The sequence below is a fragment of the Bolinopsis microptera genome, chromosome 6 (assembly GCF_026151205.1).
Source record: "Bolinopsis microptera isolate Bmic1 chromosome 6, MBARI_Bmic_1.0, whole genome shotgun sequence".
In the NCBI taxonomy this organism is placed as follows: Eukaryota; Metazoa; Ctenophora; class Tentaculata; order Lobata; family Bolinopsidae; genus Bolinopsis; species Bolinopsis microptera.
Genome location: NC_087077.1, coordinates 5523836 through 5539070, shown reverse-complemented (window position 1 = coordinate 5539070; position 15235 = coordinate 5523836). Strand labels below are relative to the sequence as shown.

The following is a 15235-nucleotide window of genomic DNA, read 5'->3' as shown; positions in this document are numbered from 1 at the left end:
CGTGAGATAATCTCGCGATCCTATTGGTGGACGCAGTCCTCGCCTGCACTTTGATTGGCCGATTTGATCACGTGACCCGAGATATTTCCGGAATCAGGATCCTGCGACCCAATTAATGTCACAGATAGGGTTTCGCTGCATGCTTTCACCGAGGAAACCTGTCACATGTTACCGTGGAAACCTATCACGTGATACATTTGAAGCCCATTCAATTAAACAGAACCTTGGGGGCTATTCGATTTGATAATATTGGGTTCCGCCTTACAAATCAGCTGCATGTTGGGCAGTATAAATACCAACCTTGGTATTAGGAACTTAATATCAGTATTTATCAGGAAAATTTGTATTCCTTGATCATCTTCTAGTCTTCGTCCCCTTGGATTACTTTTGATAGCTATCACTACTTCACAAGATCCAGAAACAATCGCAGCATGCTCATAACACAGGTTCGTCTCCATTTAAGCTTTTCTGTATTTAAACTTGTCATGTCTCTATGGTGTTTGAAATTGGAAATTGTCTCTAGATCTTGTCATGTCTCTATTTAACCTTGCCTCCAATTCTTGTCATGTCCTTACTAGTACTATACTTTTTTATTTCTTTTTTCTTTTTCAAGCGAACTCAATGTTCTCACATGGCAGCGATGAATGGGGATAAAATATAAATCTGCAACGTTTCATTAAATATATCAGATTGCGTTGATATTGTGCTACCCTTTGGTCTTTTATATCAAGGTGACACTAAGTCATTTTTTCATTGATACGCTCATTTTTCGTATCTCATTACTTGTTTACTGCATAATGTGGACTGCAGGGGTTTCTACATTATCCGTATCGTGTAGTGCTCAACATGTTATGAACCACCAATGAGTACTGAGCCCTCTGACTCGCAACCCTTTACAAGCTTATAAGCGACTAATATGATTATTGATTGCTTTCGCATTTCTTTGGTAAGAAAGCCGTAGTAGTAGTAAATACATATTTCATTTAATTGGAACTGGCACTGTGCACTGCACTCAGACAGTTCTTAAATAGCGAAAGTGGCCGTGATTATTGTTAACGTCACAGGTTCATATTGCTCTCTGCTGCTGTCTCTCTTTCCTGGATGCATCGCTGGTCAGCTTCTAGAGAAACTTGATACATGTTACGCGCGCGAAAAGTGGCATGCAACGTATGTCAAAGAGAAACCAATTTCGGTACTGGTGATTTTTAAAATCTTTGTTGGTTCCATTTCCATCGTCATACTTCATCTTTGTAAAAGGAAGTCATTGACGTATATTATGCTCACATGACGTATAATTATATCATGCCTACATGGGCAGTTTAAAACTTTGAAAATTAGTAGTCAGTTGAAAGATTGGTTGAAAGGAGGATTTATAACCATATTTGATCTTGAAGAAAAGTTGTGGTTTCGCTTTCCTGCAATAGTGATCTATCTTATAATTCGAAGATTTCTTTCTGCTTAACTTTATAAAATAACTTCGACTTCAAGAGACTAAGTGGAGAATTTGTAGCTTTTCTAGCTTTTATTTTTCTAGTTTAGTTCTCCTTATACCTATTTTTGACGAACCTTTCTATCATACATTACGTTCTCTCCGTGTAGACCATAAAAACGTTCAAATTCTTGGTTAATAATTTGACCCAAATCAACCGTTCATTATAACTGCTGTGACGTATACAGAGTATAGTTCAGCAACACCTTTCCTAATCTCTAGTAACCAGTTCTTGCCATATTGTTGTCAACATTTCCCAGACCAGTACGTGTAGGAGCTCCAAAAGTCACAGCTTCCCAAATATTTAGCGGCCGCAATTACAAGAGTCTAAAGAGCCGGGAAAGTTACAGTGGTATTTAACCAGCCACCTGTGCGAACAACAGTCGAGTATTGGGGAGTGTGTTAACACTTAACACCATTAATAACAGAGAGCTTCACAATTATAGACAAATAAATCACATAACTGGATTAGAAATCATTGCTGATCATTAACTTATTAAGTTATGCCCATCCTGATGAGCATGTAATCACACGAGAAAGCACGGAGCAGGACATTATTTCTTTGTGTGCTGTCTCTTAATCTAAGTTATCGTGCATTATTTTGGCTATGTCTACTATCTGCTTTTACATTGAATTGATGATATCAACAGTTATAAGAAAAGGCTCATTTTCATGATGGAAAGCAAATTTTCCGATTTTTCAAACCCCTTCCTGAAACGTTTGAACGAAGGCATAAGAAATTTGACATATTACCTATTAAGGTGTTTGAGCTCAAGGTGTTTGCCAAATGTTGACTAATAACCAACAAAACGTGATATGTCAATTAACATTTTTGGCATTTCTCATTGTTTCTTCAATTCAAATAGTGTGAGCTCATTAAAAACAGGTGCACGTGCCCTAGCCCCTGGGGCCTGGGCCTTGTTAAGTTACCAAACAGTCCTTTTTCTGGTGATATAGGATTCCACTTCAAAATTACGTAAAGATTCATTGCCATGATAATCGTTGGATATGTTGCTAACTAGACTAAATGCTAACTAGACTTAATGCTTAATGCCCTAGTATCTAATGATTTGGGACCATAATTTGGATCCACCGATTATCATTCCATCATATGCCTATAAATTTCCATCCGTCATCGTCAAAAATGAAGTTCCATTTCCCATAATCCGATATCTCGTTGTGACTACTGTTGTGACTACTACTGTAACTAGTTCTGAGCGCATAAGATAACCAAACCGGGATACCAGTCGTTCTAAGACTCCGGACCCATGAACATACACTGAATGCATTCTGCAGTGGTCCCATGTCCGGTTTGTAGGTGATGTAATCTGGCAGATTGTTCCCAAACTTAAGAGCATTGAAGCGACGAGGATCGTTTGGGTTCCCTCCTACTGGATCCACCAATAGTGTGATCAGTGTTATGATAATGTTCCCCATCATTTGCAGTGATCTTACTCGTAGATAACGTGAATAATGTTAAAATATTTACGTGGTAGTTTGTAGTTGGAAATACAAGATTGTCACGGTATGCGAGACGGATAAAATGTTCTATATTAACATATTGTTTACATTATGAATTATTGAGCTGTCGACGGAGTTAGTATGTTAAGGTAAATTCGTGACACAAAACATATTTTAAGAGCATACACTATCCTACAATGACTAGTGAATGCTGGTAAATTAGTAGCACAATACAGATCTCAACTTCTCCTATACCTTGGCTGTCGGTTATTATACAGAGTCCTCAGAAAGTAGCCACTGAGGGTATTTTGTATAAATTATGGTATTCAATATTACAAAACTATCGCTAATATTTCTTACACAATCACCATCTAATTTGTGGTTCCCTCACACCACTGCCATTAATCATACCACCAAATCCTCCATCGATTAATATGGGATTGATATTTCACGTTCATGAGTCGTGGCCACACCTAGCCCCTCATCAGAAGATAATGTTAATAAGAATCCTCCTAAATGTGATATCTATAAGAAGTGAAACCATAGTTAACTCTAAACCCAATTAGAAACCATTCTGTATGAGCTGATTCTTGTAGAAACAGGACCAATCTCAGAGTCATCCGTTCTGGGCGTTATTCGAACTGCTTATTCCAATCAAGTCAGGTCTTTATTCCCAGTGCTTGCGTACTCACAAGCCAATCATTTAAGAGTAAGTACAGGCCACCTTGTTGTCAAGTCCACCGTTTTTAACATTTGACCCAACCAAATGAGAACATGCCAAACCTGTCCTACTCAGATCACGTGATTATCGTGACCATGGTAACCAATAGTCCACGTGACTTGGTTTCACATGCGCTAATTGGATTGAGATGGGTCGTTTCATTAGCTGCATACCCGGTCAGTATTATCTCGAGTTTCACATTATAAGAACCCTACACTGCTGCTTTCCAGTATACTTCTCACACTTTCTGTCATAGTAGCTGATAGTCGCTCCACCTTTTTGTTTCCTTCACACCTACTTTCATTTCCTCTACCGATTGTTCTGCGCCAGTTGGAGTTACCTGTTACACCCCCTCAGGGATACAGCCTTTAATTGGTTAGTCACACACGTGGAAACAATTACCTGATTCTTTAAGGTAATTGTAAGGTGTTTCGTATGCTAATGGTAATCTAATAAATAAATTAGCAAAACTTTCGTTTAAAAGCGTTAGTCTGTGTGCTGCACTGATTCAAAACTTGATCTTAGTACTTTTTAGTTAACTGACTTCTGTTTGATTACCCTACTATGTCATGACGATCTTAACATCTGTTAGTTTGCTTATAAATGTTTGTTATCTGAAAGTATTTATGCTACATGCTTCTTCAACAATTTGGCTATGAAATGATAGTAGATTTTTTGAATCGCAAGCTATTGTGAACTCCTATTATCCTAGTCAATCTTTTCACATGTTACTTTATTTCCCACCGTATCTTTATTTTTATTGTTGATGTCATATAGCTCCTAGTCCTATAAACTCTTCCACATCCCACTACTGTATTTCTTAAGACCCATTTGCCTCTCCGAATTTTACTCGTAAATTTAATTTCTCCCACTAAAATATTTTCTCCTCAGAAGAAGCCCATCAGTCTCCTGAACTCAGAGAATAAGATCGAGCTAGTCTATCTGGAACACAAAATGCACATTGTAGCTGATACTTACGTTGTTCTGAACGAGATTAGCAGGTATGGAGAACTTTCTAGTACTTTCAAGAACTTTCTGAAACTTGATTGCATAATAAACATTAAACAGGAATGATTTTATCAGCGATGAGTGATTTATAGTTGAAATAAATCGTAATTTCAAACGTGTTATGTATTTTTCACAGCTAATTGAAGTTCAGTATTTACTACAGATCATCTTTACCCCACCACTAATATACCCTCTCTCTTTCCCCAGATGCCGTCTAGGATCAGTTCACCTCGCCACCCATGTTAAGAACAGATCGGTGGTCGCTATTAAGTTCGTTCCTACAAACGTGGTACAGTGCTTCAACAACGAGACCGTTCTTCAGAAGATATTCTGCAATCGGAAACAGGATCAGATTGACCTGGTAAGTACCCAAAATTATTGTTCTGGTTTTTACGTTCTTTAAATTTTTGTCAGTCAATTGTCCCAAATGTCGCTCATAAAAATACGACACAAGACTTAAAATATCTGTATATCCCCAATATACTCACCTCAATAATTTTCTCTATGATCAGCTATAAACACAGTAACCATCTCCGCAGACTGTAGGGAAGTTGCCCGCTGAGTTTGTGTATGGAACTGTTTGTCAGTCTCCAGAGACAATACGGTACGATGGCTGCTACGTTGACCAGGGTTGTTGGGCTATGGTGAGTTACCAGGGTTACCAGGGTTGTTGGGCTATGGTGAGTTACCAGGGTTACCAGGGTTGTTGGGCTATGGTGAGTTACCAGGGTTACCAGGGTTGTTGGGCTATGGTGAGTTACCAGGGTTACCAGGGTTACCAGGTTTACCAGGGTTACCAGGGTTACCAGGTTTACCAGGGTTGTTGGGCTATGGTGAGTTACCAGGGTTACCAGGGTTGTTGGGCTATGGTGAGTTACCAGGGTTACCAGGGTTGTTGGGCTATGGTGAGTTACCAGGGTTACCAGGGTTGTTGGGCTATGGTGAGTTACCAGGGTTACCAGGGTTGTTGGGCTATGGTGAGTTACCAGGGTTACCAGGGTTGTTGGGCTATGGTGAGTTACCAGGGTTACCAGGGTTGTTGGGCTATGGTGAGTTACCAGGGTTACCAGGGTTACCAGGGTTGTTGGGCTATGGTGAGTTACCAGGGTTACCAGGGTTGTTGGGCTATGGTGAGTTACCAGGGTTACCAGGGTTGTTGGGCTATGGTGAGTTACCAGGGTTACCAGGGTTGTTTCCAACGCTAATACTGTTAGAGTCGTGTAATTAAACCCACGCCAGTTTGTTGACACGCTGTTAATATGTGATATTATTCGTCATCCTACTTCATACTTCTCAGACATCACCAATTAACTGATTGCAGACTACTTGTTAACTGATCTCAGACTACTTATTAATTAATTGCATTCTAGCGCACTGTCTAATCGTATTGTCTCGTCAGGTTATGGAGTTTCCAGAGGGTTACTCAGTTCTCAGAGACTACGTTATCTCCCACGGTCCTCTGGACCTCCCTTCGCTTTACAAGGTACTAGTGATTTAGTTATTGTCCAGCCTCTCCCACTAGTCATTTCAAATTAACAAAATATAAATCTCCAAGCTAAATCAGTTAAATTTGAATTAACTCCCACCTTTTAATCTCCCCTCCTAACCCACCCTCTCCCCACAGTTAGCAAGACAGCTAGCTACAGCTCTGAACACTTGTGTAGTAAACGGAGTGGACCACCGAGACCTGTCCCAGGAGAACATCCTCTACAACCCAGCGACAAAGCAGATCAAACTAGTGGGATTCGGTCATGCTACCTCGCTATCTCACAGCAAGGAACCGTAAGTAACGCTAGACTAACTAGAGTGCACTTTAATGGCTGTCATGACTTAAGTTTCTAACTTGATTGTTTCCACCACCACTCACCGAATCTCTCGTTTCTAAATCATTTCTCTCTAACTCTAGATTAATTTAACAGTTATAAAGCACCTAAAGACAGCAGTAACCTGCCCCCGGAAGCTAAGAAATACGGAGTTTGTAGTCCTCTTCAGACTCTAGTCTGGAAGTAAGTATTCCCTCTAATCTTTCTTATCTTTCACCTCCGGCAAGAGTTTAGACGGCTGATTGCTTTCATTTTAAGTAGATTAACTTATAGATCACTTAAATGATCGAGAAAGATTATATCTACTACCACTCTGCACAACATGTGGCGTTCTCGCCTTAGCCTCGCCCCTAACACCTCTCCTCCCCAGGTTCGGTTCAGTCCTGCATTACTGCATGGTGGGAGCAGGCAGACTCAGCAGACTAAGTGGGGGAAGTAGCAGCCCTCCATCTCTCTCTTCCAGCAATAATCCCGTAGAGTTCATCATTCGGAGGTGCTTAGATAAGGATCCAAGGACCAGGATCCTGTTTAGCAACCTTCAGAAACACATCCACCAACACTTGTGATGATAGAATGGAATAGAGTTGTGAAGTTTAGTCTTTCACAGAACTGCTGGATTCTAGAATTGTGATGTTATTTCTGCTGATTTATGAGCCCTAGGCTCATGTTGTATCACGTTGTATCACGTTGCGACCCCCACGGTCGTTTCACAGGGGGAGCCGCGCACTTCGTGCGCGGCGGGTCATACAACGTATGACAAGGCTCATGGTAGTCGGTTGCCGCGCACGAGCGTTGTGACTTTGAACCTTTGTGATGGGTAGTTTTTGAATGGCGAGGATGAAGAAATGATGACTCTACAGCCTCCTCAAAATTGAGTTTATGTACAGGGTGGGCCAAAAGTCAGTGTGCAAACGTTGGCCTTAATAGCTCAGTCACTGAGTGCCCAATTGAAATACTTCCTTCTGGTATGACTTAGTACTACCACTGGTTCGAGGAATTTGTCAACTCGAAAAATATTCGCGTTCGTTTTTTTCAAATGGAGGTTCATTTTCACATTTTTTTGATAGTTTGGATAATCGGATCAAGCTAAATGTTATTGAATTGTGTTTGGCCATTCGAATTACGTTTGCCCTGAAAGAATGAGAGTTCTAGCTTCTCAGATGACCGAGATATGAAGCATAACAAGCTTGTTCATTACGTGTGATCAGGTGATTGGTTTACCTAATCACGTGATAAGGTGACCCCGTTAACTACCCCGTTAAACATTATGGGAATTGTTAAGGGTGCCCAATTAAGGTGTCGTGTCACGGTGTCACATAATCACCCAGTCAATTTGTTAACGAGATACACAAAATGCTTGTTAACTTCGTCATTTCTAATCCGTTTTGCCTCATTTTTTCAAATCATATGCAACATTTGATAATCTACCGTCTCTAAAAAAATTAGGCGTTCAGGATTTTCAGAGAAAACAATATAGGTGTTTTAATATTGAATGGGCGTGGTCTAAAATATTCGAATTTTCAAATTTTGACGACGGAATCCTCGAACCAGTAAGTACAGTATGCCATCTGCAAAGCAACAGCTCTCAAATATAAAACTCAGCGGAGGTATAAGACCCAACGTTTGCACACTGACTTTTGGCCCACCCTGTATCTATAAATGCAACTTTGCTGTGAAAATCGCAACCCAATGAATAATTGGCTCGAACACTTCTTCGTTGTTCGTGTGGTTTATATTTTGATAAATCATTAACAGTGGTTGTTTGAATGACATGTGACTCTTATAAAGAGTAAACAGTTGATTGGTTTTATACTATTTGTGTTGTTTTGTTTTACAGATTTAATTTATTCTATTCTAACAAAGTTGTTTAATTTCCATCTCCACTCTGATTCCATCTGTCGACCAGGTGTTAAAATTAGAAAATTTATTAACGTCATATTGTCTACCAGCCAATAGGAGTTGGTATAAACAGTACTTCGCCTCTGTGATGAAGGACCAAATGGCCTATTACAAATATTTAATAGACTCAACGAGGCTTTGTGAAGTTATTTCTAAACGTTCAATACTAAAATTTGACACTTGGTTCACCCTTAAAGAGGAAGACAGGTGTGAAATGCGGTTTAATTTAAATGAATCAAAGGATTGATCAGACACCACTCACCATGCCAGCACCGTTTGCAAATATTGCGCAAGTCCCGTTATAAATACTAGCTTCGAGCACGTCAACTTGGTTTGTCAAAGTTAGCTGAAATGTTGTCGTTGGTTTCGCTAGTTTTAGTGGCGGTGACTTGTGTGGATTCCTACAAAGTGGGGATTATCCACATGCACGGTGTGGTGGAGGGCTACTACGAGCACAACAACTTCAAAAAGTTTATCGAGAGGAATACCGGTATCCCAGTTCATCTTCTTGATGTAAGTCTGGAGAATAAACATTTGTTATACTCAATCTTGTCTTAATCTTAAAAAGAGCTATATAAAACTAACATCTATTAATTTTTCTCCATTGCAGCTCCATAGTATTATTATTATATCGTGCGCTAATCTGAGAACATGCATCAACTACACAACTACAAGTCATCCCCATCGCAGGCGTACAACTACGCGGCGAGTATTACTCCCATGCAGTACCAAGTACCGGACATCCTTCCTCGAGTGAAGAAGATCGCCGCCCAATACGACAAAGTCATAGCTGTAGGATACTCCCAAGGAGGGTTGATCTGGAGGGCTATGATAGAAGAGTGGGATGATCACAATGTTGAGCTGTTCATCTCGCTAGCTTCTCCTCAACATGGTGTTTATGGAGGTGAGATTTTATTATGTATTAGTGATGTTGAAGGTCTATGTACACGGTCGCTTTTCATTTTTTACCTGAGGACCCCAGGCTATTATGTTTATTAACAAATAAATATTTGGCGGAATGACAGGCTGAGCGCGGCCCAGTAATTCATTTTGCTCTAACCAAAGCCCTCGCGCTTGCAGTGGCTCGAAGCCGAAAACACATGCACATAGTTATAGGTCAATACAAGGTGAACCTTTCATCCGTGAAGTGTGCGGTTTTTAAACATTTTTACCGATGATACCAGCCGTAAAACTAAATTGTAAATATTTGTTTCAAGGCCCAGCAATGAAATGCAGCTTTTTCAATTTCTTGAGTCTCGGCTGAAACACAAACAACAAAGGCCTTAAACATCAAAACTTTCAGCACCACCATTGGCAGAAACTTTCGTTCCCTTCCTTCATTGGTACTCAAGAACAACAATCTACAAGTTAGTCAACAATTTATAAAGCATTCATTTTAACTATTATATATGTGAGCACGTGCACTTAGTCTGTCTCAATACAACTTTTTAAGAATTAGGAATTACACTTTGTTTTAATTCATAATGTAAATGGACTGATCTGGCGAACGCTTTGCCTTTACTCATTGCTGGATCAGTTTGAAATTGCTTGGGGCATGGGGTCAACATTTTAAGTTTAGTCTTCAGTCTTAGATGCTTATGATGTTCATGTTATGTTTTCGTCAAATTAAATTATTCACGTCCCCACAGAATCTTAACTTTTAACAAAGACTTTTAATTCAGGGTGCTTTACACATTCTTCGGGCAGACCTTCTCGATGTTTAACTACTACCTAGGTACTGAAACTAAGCAATATCTTCTAATTTATAGTTATACATTTTCAAGTTAAACTTTATCAAATCACATATAAAAACTTAAACTACGGCTACACCACTGTGAGTGTGTTTCATGACTTTGAAAATTTTACTTTTTTGAAAATGGACACGATACAACACATCAGATCCCACTCACTACAATATGTACCTTGAAGAAGTAGCCTTCTTCCCTGAACTTAACAATGAGCTCTCGAGTATCAGTCCTGAGGAGAAAGAAAGAAAGAAAATGAACTTTCTGAAGCTTAAGAAGTTAGCTCTTATTGGAGGGGAGTCCGAGGATGTAATCGACCCCTGGCAATCAACGTAAGTAGTCCAACAACTGAGACTTAGCCATAGTATGTATTACTATTATAGTAGGACTGATGAATAATTAATTCATTACTCAGATTTAGTGCATACAAACTCACATTAGTTTCGATGTTAAATTGCAAATAGATCCCAAATTAGAGCTGAATGTTATCAGGATGTTTGGGTCCTACACTGATGAAGGTTTTGATGGAGAAGTAATCCCAATGGAGGAAACAAAGGTGAGTCCATTTAAAAGTTAGCACTTCCATCATTACATACCTCATCAGTCATTACTCATTAGTTATTACCAACTGTCATATGATTGTAACCACATTTTAATCTAACAGACTATTTGATTTACGATGTCAATCCGTTCCAGCTTGTAGCTTTGCTACGATCTCGGCTCATGGTATTGGTAGTCCGAGTCGGGTAATTTAATTTTCAAAATTATATTGCAGTCAATTCATCGAATATTCTAAAATTTGCAATTGTAAATGTAACGAACATAAATATCTAAATTTCCCGGTCGGGAATTCCCGACTGAAAATTTTCGGGAATCCCGGTATCGGGATTGACTTCACTACCTGTAAGACCACCATTAACAATAAAATGACTACTCTCCCAGATGTACAGAGACAATCTGTTCGGACTGAGGACACTGGACGAGCGGGGTGGCATAGTAAAGTGTAAATATGACGGTCTTACTCACCTGCAGTTCAGAGACAATCAAGGAATGCTGACGACCTGTATTCTGCCTTTACTTCAGCCTTACTTCACTGACAAGAGTGTCGTTTAGATTTTTAATTTTAATTTTTGATCTGAATGTGAGTTTTACTTCAAAACTGGGTATATCGTTAAACACCAGTATCAAGATTAAGAGTGGGATAAGAGTTGGATAACAAGTAAACAAGTTGAACTTGTACTATTGTGGGGCCAATGGCATAAAATGGGGACTTTCTATGGAGAAAACGGAAAAACCCTTGACTAATTCTCCACTTATGCCATTTTATTTGCATAACTCCGGCCCTCTTCAGATGACAAAATAAAACTCATAAATATGCGGTCGGAATTGTGTACTGGACGGTACAATAACAGACGGTTCATTACATCGGAATTTAAATCAGATTTGATATACAAGTACAACAAACTTCATCACTGAATTACCAACGAATGTACTAGTACTACATGTACTACAATGTACTAGTTGTAGTAATTAATAATGTACTTGGGCTGTCCCTTCAAGAACTTTTGTCCTGATTCTCTCGTGAATCACTTGAGACAAGAAAAATTTATGAATTTTTGGGACAAAAACGTTTAACCTGTTCATTCGAGCAAAAAGGCAAAATATTTTCCCCAAGGCGATATGAACTATTTGGAAGAAAATGTTCAGAAGACTCATTCAACCCATACCAAACAAATTGTATCAACCTGAAACAGTTCTCGGTGAAATTAAGAACGAAATTCTTAATTATAAATGCTAAGTTAAACGTCAATGCGCTTTATACATATTACATATTCAATATTGTGGTGTAAATAACTGACGAACAAGAATATATCGGTATACTGGCAATCGCAGCACGTGAAATTGCAGCACTTGCAATCGCAGCACGTGCAATCGCAACCCTTTTATAGCACTCTGAGCTGTCTCGAATATGCAGCTGTCAATTTGAATTAAAATTTGGCACAGTTGACAGTGCGGCATTGGGATTTGACTTTAAACCTAATCGATTTAACTGTTAATGTGCGTTAAATTATAATCCTGTTTACGAATCGTTCAGATATTACGTAAGCAAGAAGTGGCCATTTTAGACCCCCTCCTCTCTCCGCAAGCTATTCTGAAATTTAAATAGCTATTTTTTATGATAGACTTATAGAGCAAGCAAGATGCAAGAAGTTCCGTACCCCCTCCCCCTTGGCAGTTGGCTGGCTTACGTAATATCATATAAACGGGTAAAAGTGATGTTCATTCAAGTTGTAATAACGCAACGCGTTTAAATACAATTCGAGAATCTGGAATATTTTAAGTATGTTAAGATTAAGAATAAAAACGTGAAAACTTTTAAAATGCACCCGCAACCCGGACACCGGATTTAAAAAGGTGAACAATAAGTTTAACTTAATCGGATCATGATTAAAATTCATTACAAATGTAGAATGAAGAGTAGATGTTCAAAAATTGGGAAGAAGAAAAACATACACGGAAAGAAAAATTGGAATAAAGAAAAATAAGAAGTGGGCCAACTTCAGGTCGAGATTTCAGATTTGTTATATTGCTTGCGAGTCAAGATTTTTTCAATAAATGCAAATCTCGACATCAGTTTTAGCACTCCCAGTTTGAAAACGGAGTTCCCTCAAAATCTATAAATCCCGAAAGAAAATTGGTAGATAGTGCTACAGGCGTACAGCTAGTAGCGTATCTTGAAATGAAGGAGCGATTCAAGAGCGCATCTACAAATTCAAAGTAAGATCAAATCAAAGTTCAGAGATCAGTAATGAAATAGAAGCGGTTAGACATGAAATATGAACACACTGGAAATATGAACACATGGTAATAATTCTGCCGAAATGATTGAAGTTAGTTGCGTCCTCGGGCACCCCGTCCTTTGCCTGGCCTCCGCTTCAGAGCATCAAAGTTGGGAGGTTCGTTAGTTGGTCTGTTAGGATGAGGAGGGGGCTGGTATCCCGGTCTAGTGGGACCCATAAAGCTGTTTGGAGCTGCTCCTCTACCGTACCCCCGTTCATCTCCGTATGGGTTGCCGTCGTTGAAGTCACGTGGCCTTTCCCTGTAGTGCATCTCTCCGCGCGCGTCATATCCGCGCGAGTTGTCATGGTAACCGCGTGCGTTGTCTTGGTAAGCACGTGGATCGTCGTGGTAATTGTAACCACCCCGCATTTCATCACGGTAATTCTTCCTCGGACTGCTCTGATACCCAGGATCACGGTAATTCCCATCTCGTGGCTCCTCGCGCCGATGGTGATCATTCCTGTGCTGCCGACTGTCCTGATGGTGATCCCGATACCTTTCCTCTGATACGACATTATCACTGCGGTTATTTTTCCGCTTGTTGTTGTTCACCAGATAAGGGTCCTGGTATCCAGAGCTCTGCTTGTTCCGGTGTTTGCCCCCTGATTTGGCACTGTGATCACCCTCGTCCCTCCTTTGACCGGCCCCCTTGTGGGGACTGTTGTGGAGTTGGTCAAGTAGCTGTTTAGAGGCCATGTTCTTGGGAGGAGAGTGGAAGGGAACCTGCTCCATGTAGGACTGTTGTTGGGGCGGCGGCGGTGGTGGACGGGGTTGATCGGTGTAGCGAGATTGAGGCTTTATTATTGGCTTCTCTGGACTGCTGCTCAGATAACTGAAATTTAGTAGAAGTTAGAAAAACTACATATTTAAAATTATACCTAAAGTGACATCATGTTGTCAGTTGTCGCATCTGAGTGTTCACTTTTATATTGCCACAACTTATCACTTTATCAATGTCCATAAAATATTCATAAGTCCCTAATAACTTATGATAATAACTTTGCAAGAGTTTTAAACTTAGAGTTATCCCCGATTATGCTGAAGTGACAGCCATTCCGAGTTATTTACTGTGTTATCATTGGTAGATCTAGATTATCTTGAAACTTTATTGGAGCAAATATGTCATTGTCACGTGTCACGGTCACGTTTATTGAACGCGATAAGTTTTAAACAGGAGTATTTTAGTACGATGTTTTGCTAATGGCAATACATGGACACACGAGAGTTAATTAAACTAGAATTTCGTCACAGTTACACCCAACTACCCAACACCACGCACGATCAATTTTCCCTACTATGTAGTTGTATCAGTAATTGTTTTAAATAAATTATTTTAAGTAAAGTGAGTGTGGTGCACGTGACAATCATGCTTTCATTTTAGGCGTGCAGAACTTGAACAACTCTGCGCGCCGTCGATCTGTGAGTGGTTTTGTTTCAGGTCACTTCCAATTTTGCGCTGGCCGCTGTGTTCATTTTCATGTAAATAATGCGTACATCATGTCACGTCATCTCAGTCAATAGTTATTATTTGTATCTAACATTCACTAACAACTTTCAACATTTTGATACTTATTCGACACTCGTACAGCACCATCGAGCCCTTGATTTGATATAAGATTCTTTAAGTTTTAAAACTTTTCCTGGATGTAAATGCAAAGTAAGATCCGTTTTCAACCGTATATTCACTTTTTACCATTTAGATCCGAACTGAATTTTGATTACGGCATCAACATGCCTCAGCGCAGTATGTATGCTGAATGTATTTTAAATAAAAATCGTGTACTAAGCTTGGAGCACAGCCTTCGTATGGATTATTTGGTAAATCTTAACGCAGACTGCTTTAAAGCCACATTTTTCGCAGGTAATGATAAGAAATAACTCGGTATTTTAAGGCTGTCTTTAGAAGATCTGCATATTTTCTGCATATTTTTTGCATATTTTCTGCATATTTTCTAGAGTTTTGTTCTTGAGCTAGAGGTTAGATCTGAATAAAACTTGGCACAGGTAAGCAATACAAATGGCATTTGTGAGTTAAAGCGATATAAATTATTGTGCTTTGCTTGCATACATTTGAAGACGGGCGTAATGAGATATTTTGTGTCTGAAGTCAGATTGCAATCGCGTTGACGTTAAATCCTATTGCAAGCATATTTTGCGACATACTTTCCCTGCGTTAATCTTCATTATGAAACAGCCAGTACTGGATTCTTCACTCCCCCCTCTAATATTTGGATTTAATTTAGAGATG

At 39.5% G+C, this 15235-nt stretch overlaps 3 protein-coding genes across 4 annotated transcripts in view; 2 read left to right on the top strand and 1 right to left on the bottom strand.

The window, feature by feature from the left end:
- Window positions 1–354: 354 nt before the first annotated feature.
- On the top strand, window positions 355–7140 carry LOC134816715 (uncharacterized). Its single transcript, XM_063825681.1, has 8 exons — window positions 355–446; window positions 4563–4672; window positions 4887–5040; window positions 5219–5323; window positions 6079–6162; window positions 6304–6461; window positions 6599–6685; window positions 6873–7140. Exons 1-8 carry the CDS (start codon window positions 432–434, stop codon window positions 7066–7068), a joined length of 909 nt encoding a protein of 302 aa, XP_063681751.1. The 5' UTR covers window positions 355–431; the 3' UTR covers window positions 7069–7140.
- A 1516-nt stretch (window positions 7141–8656) lies between these two features.
- LOC134817104 (lysosomal thioesterase PPT2-B-like) lies at window positions 8657–11286 on the top strand. The gene is made up of 7 exons (XM_063826210.1): window positions 8657–8914; window positions 9092–9305; window positions 9705–9768; window positions 10084–10136; window positions 10301–10478; window positions 10639–10702; window positions 11089–11286. Exons 1-7 carry the CDS (start codon window positions 8753–8755, stop codon window positions 11257–11259), a joined length of 906 nt encoding a protein of 301 aa, XP_063682280.1. The 5' UTR covers window positions 8657–8752; the 3' UTR covers window positions 11260–11286.
- Window positions 11287–11519: 233 nt separating this feature from the next.
- The window catches only part of LOC134816713 (uncharacterized), a 42280-nt gene continuing 38564 nt past the window's right edge, over window positions 11520–15235 (bottom strand). For both annotated transcript variants that reach the window (XM_063825678.1, XM_063825679.1), the window contains one exon: window positions 11520–13819. In XM_063825678.1, the coding sequence (XP_063681748.1) occupies window positions 13039–13819 (781 nt within the window). In that variant the 3' untranslated portion in view covers window positions 11520–13038. The remainder of the gene's footprint in view (window positions 13820–15235) is intronic.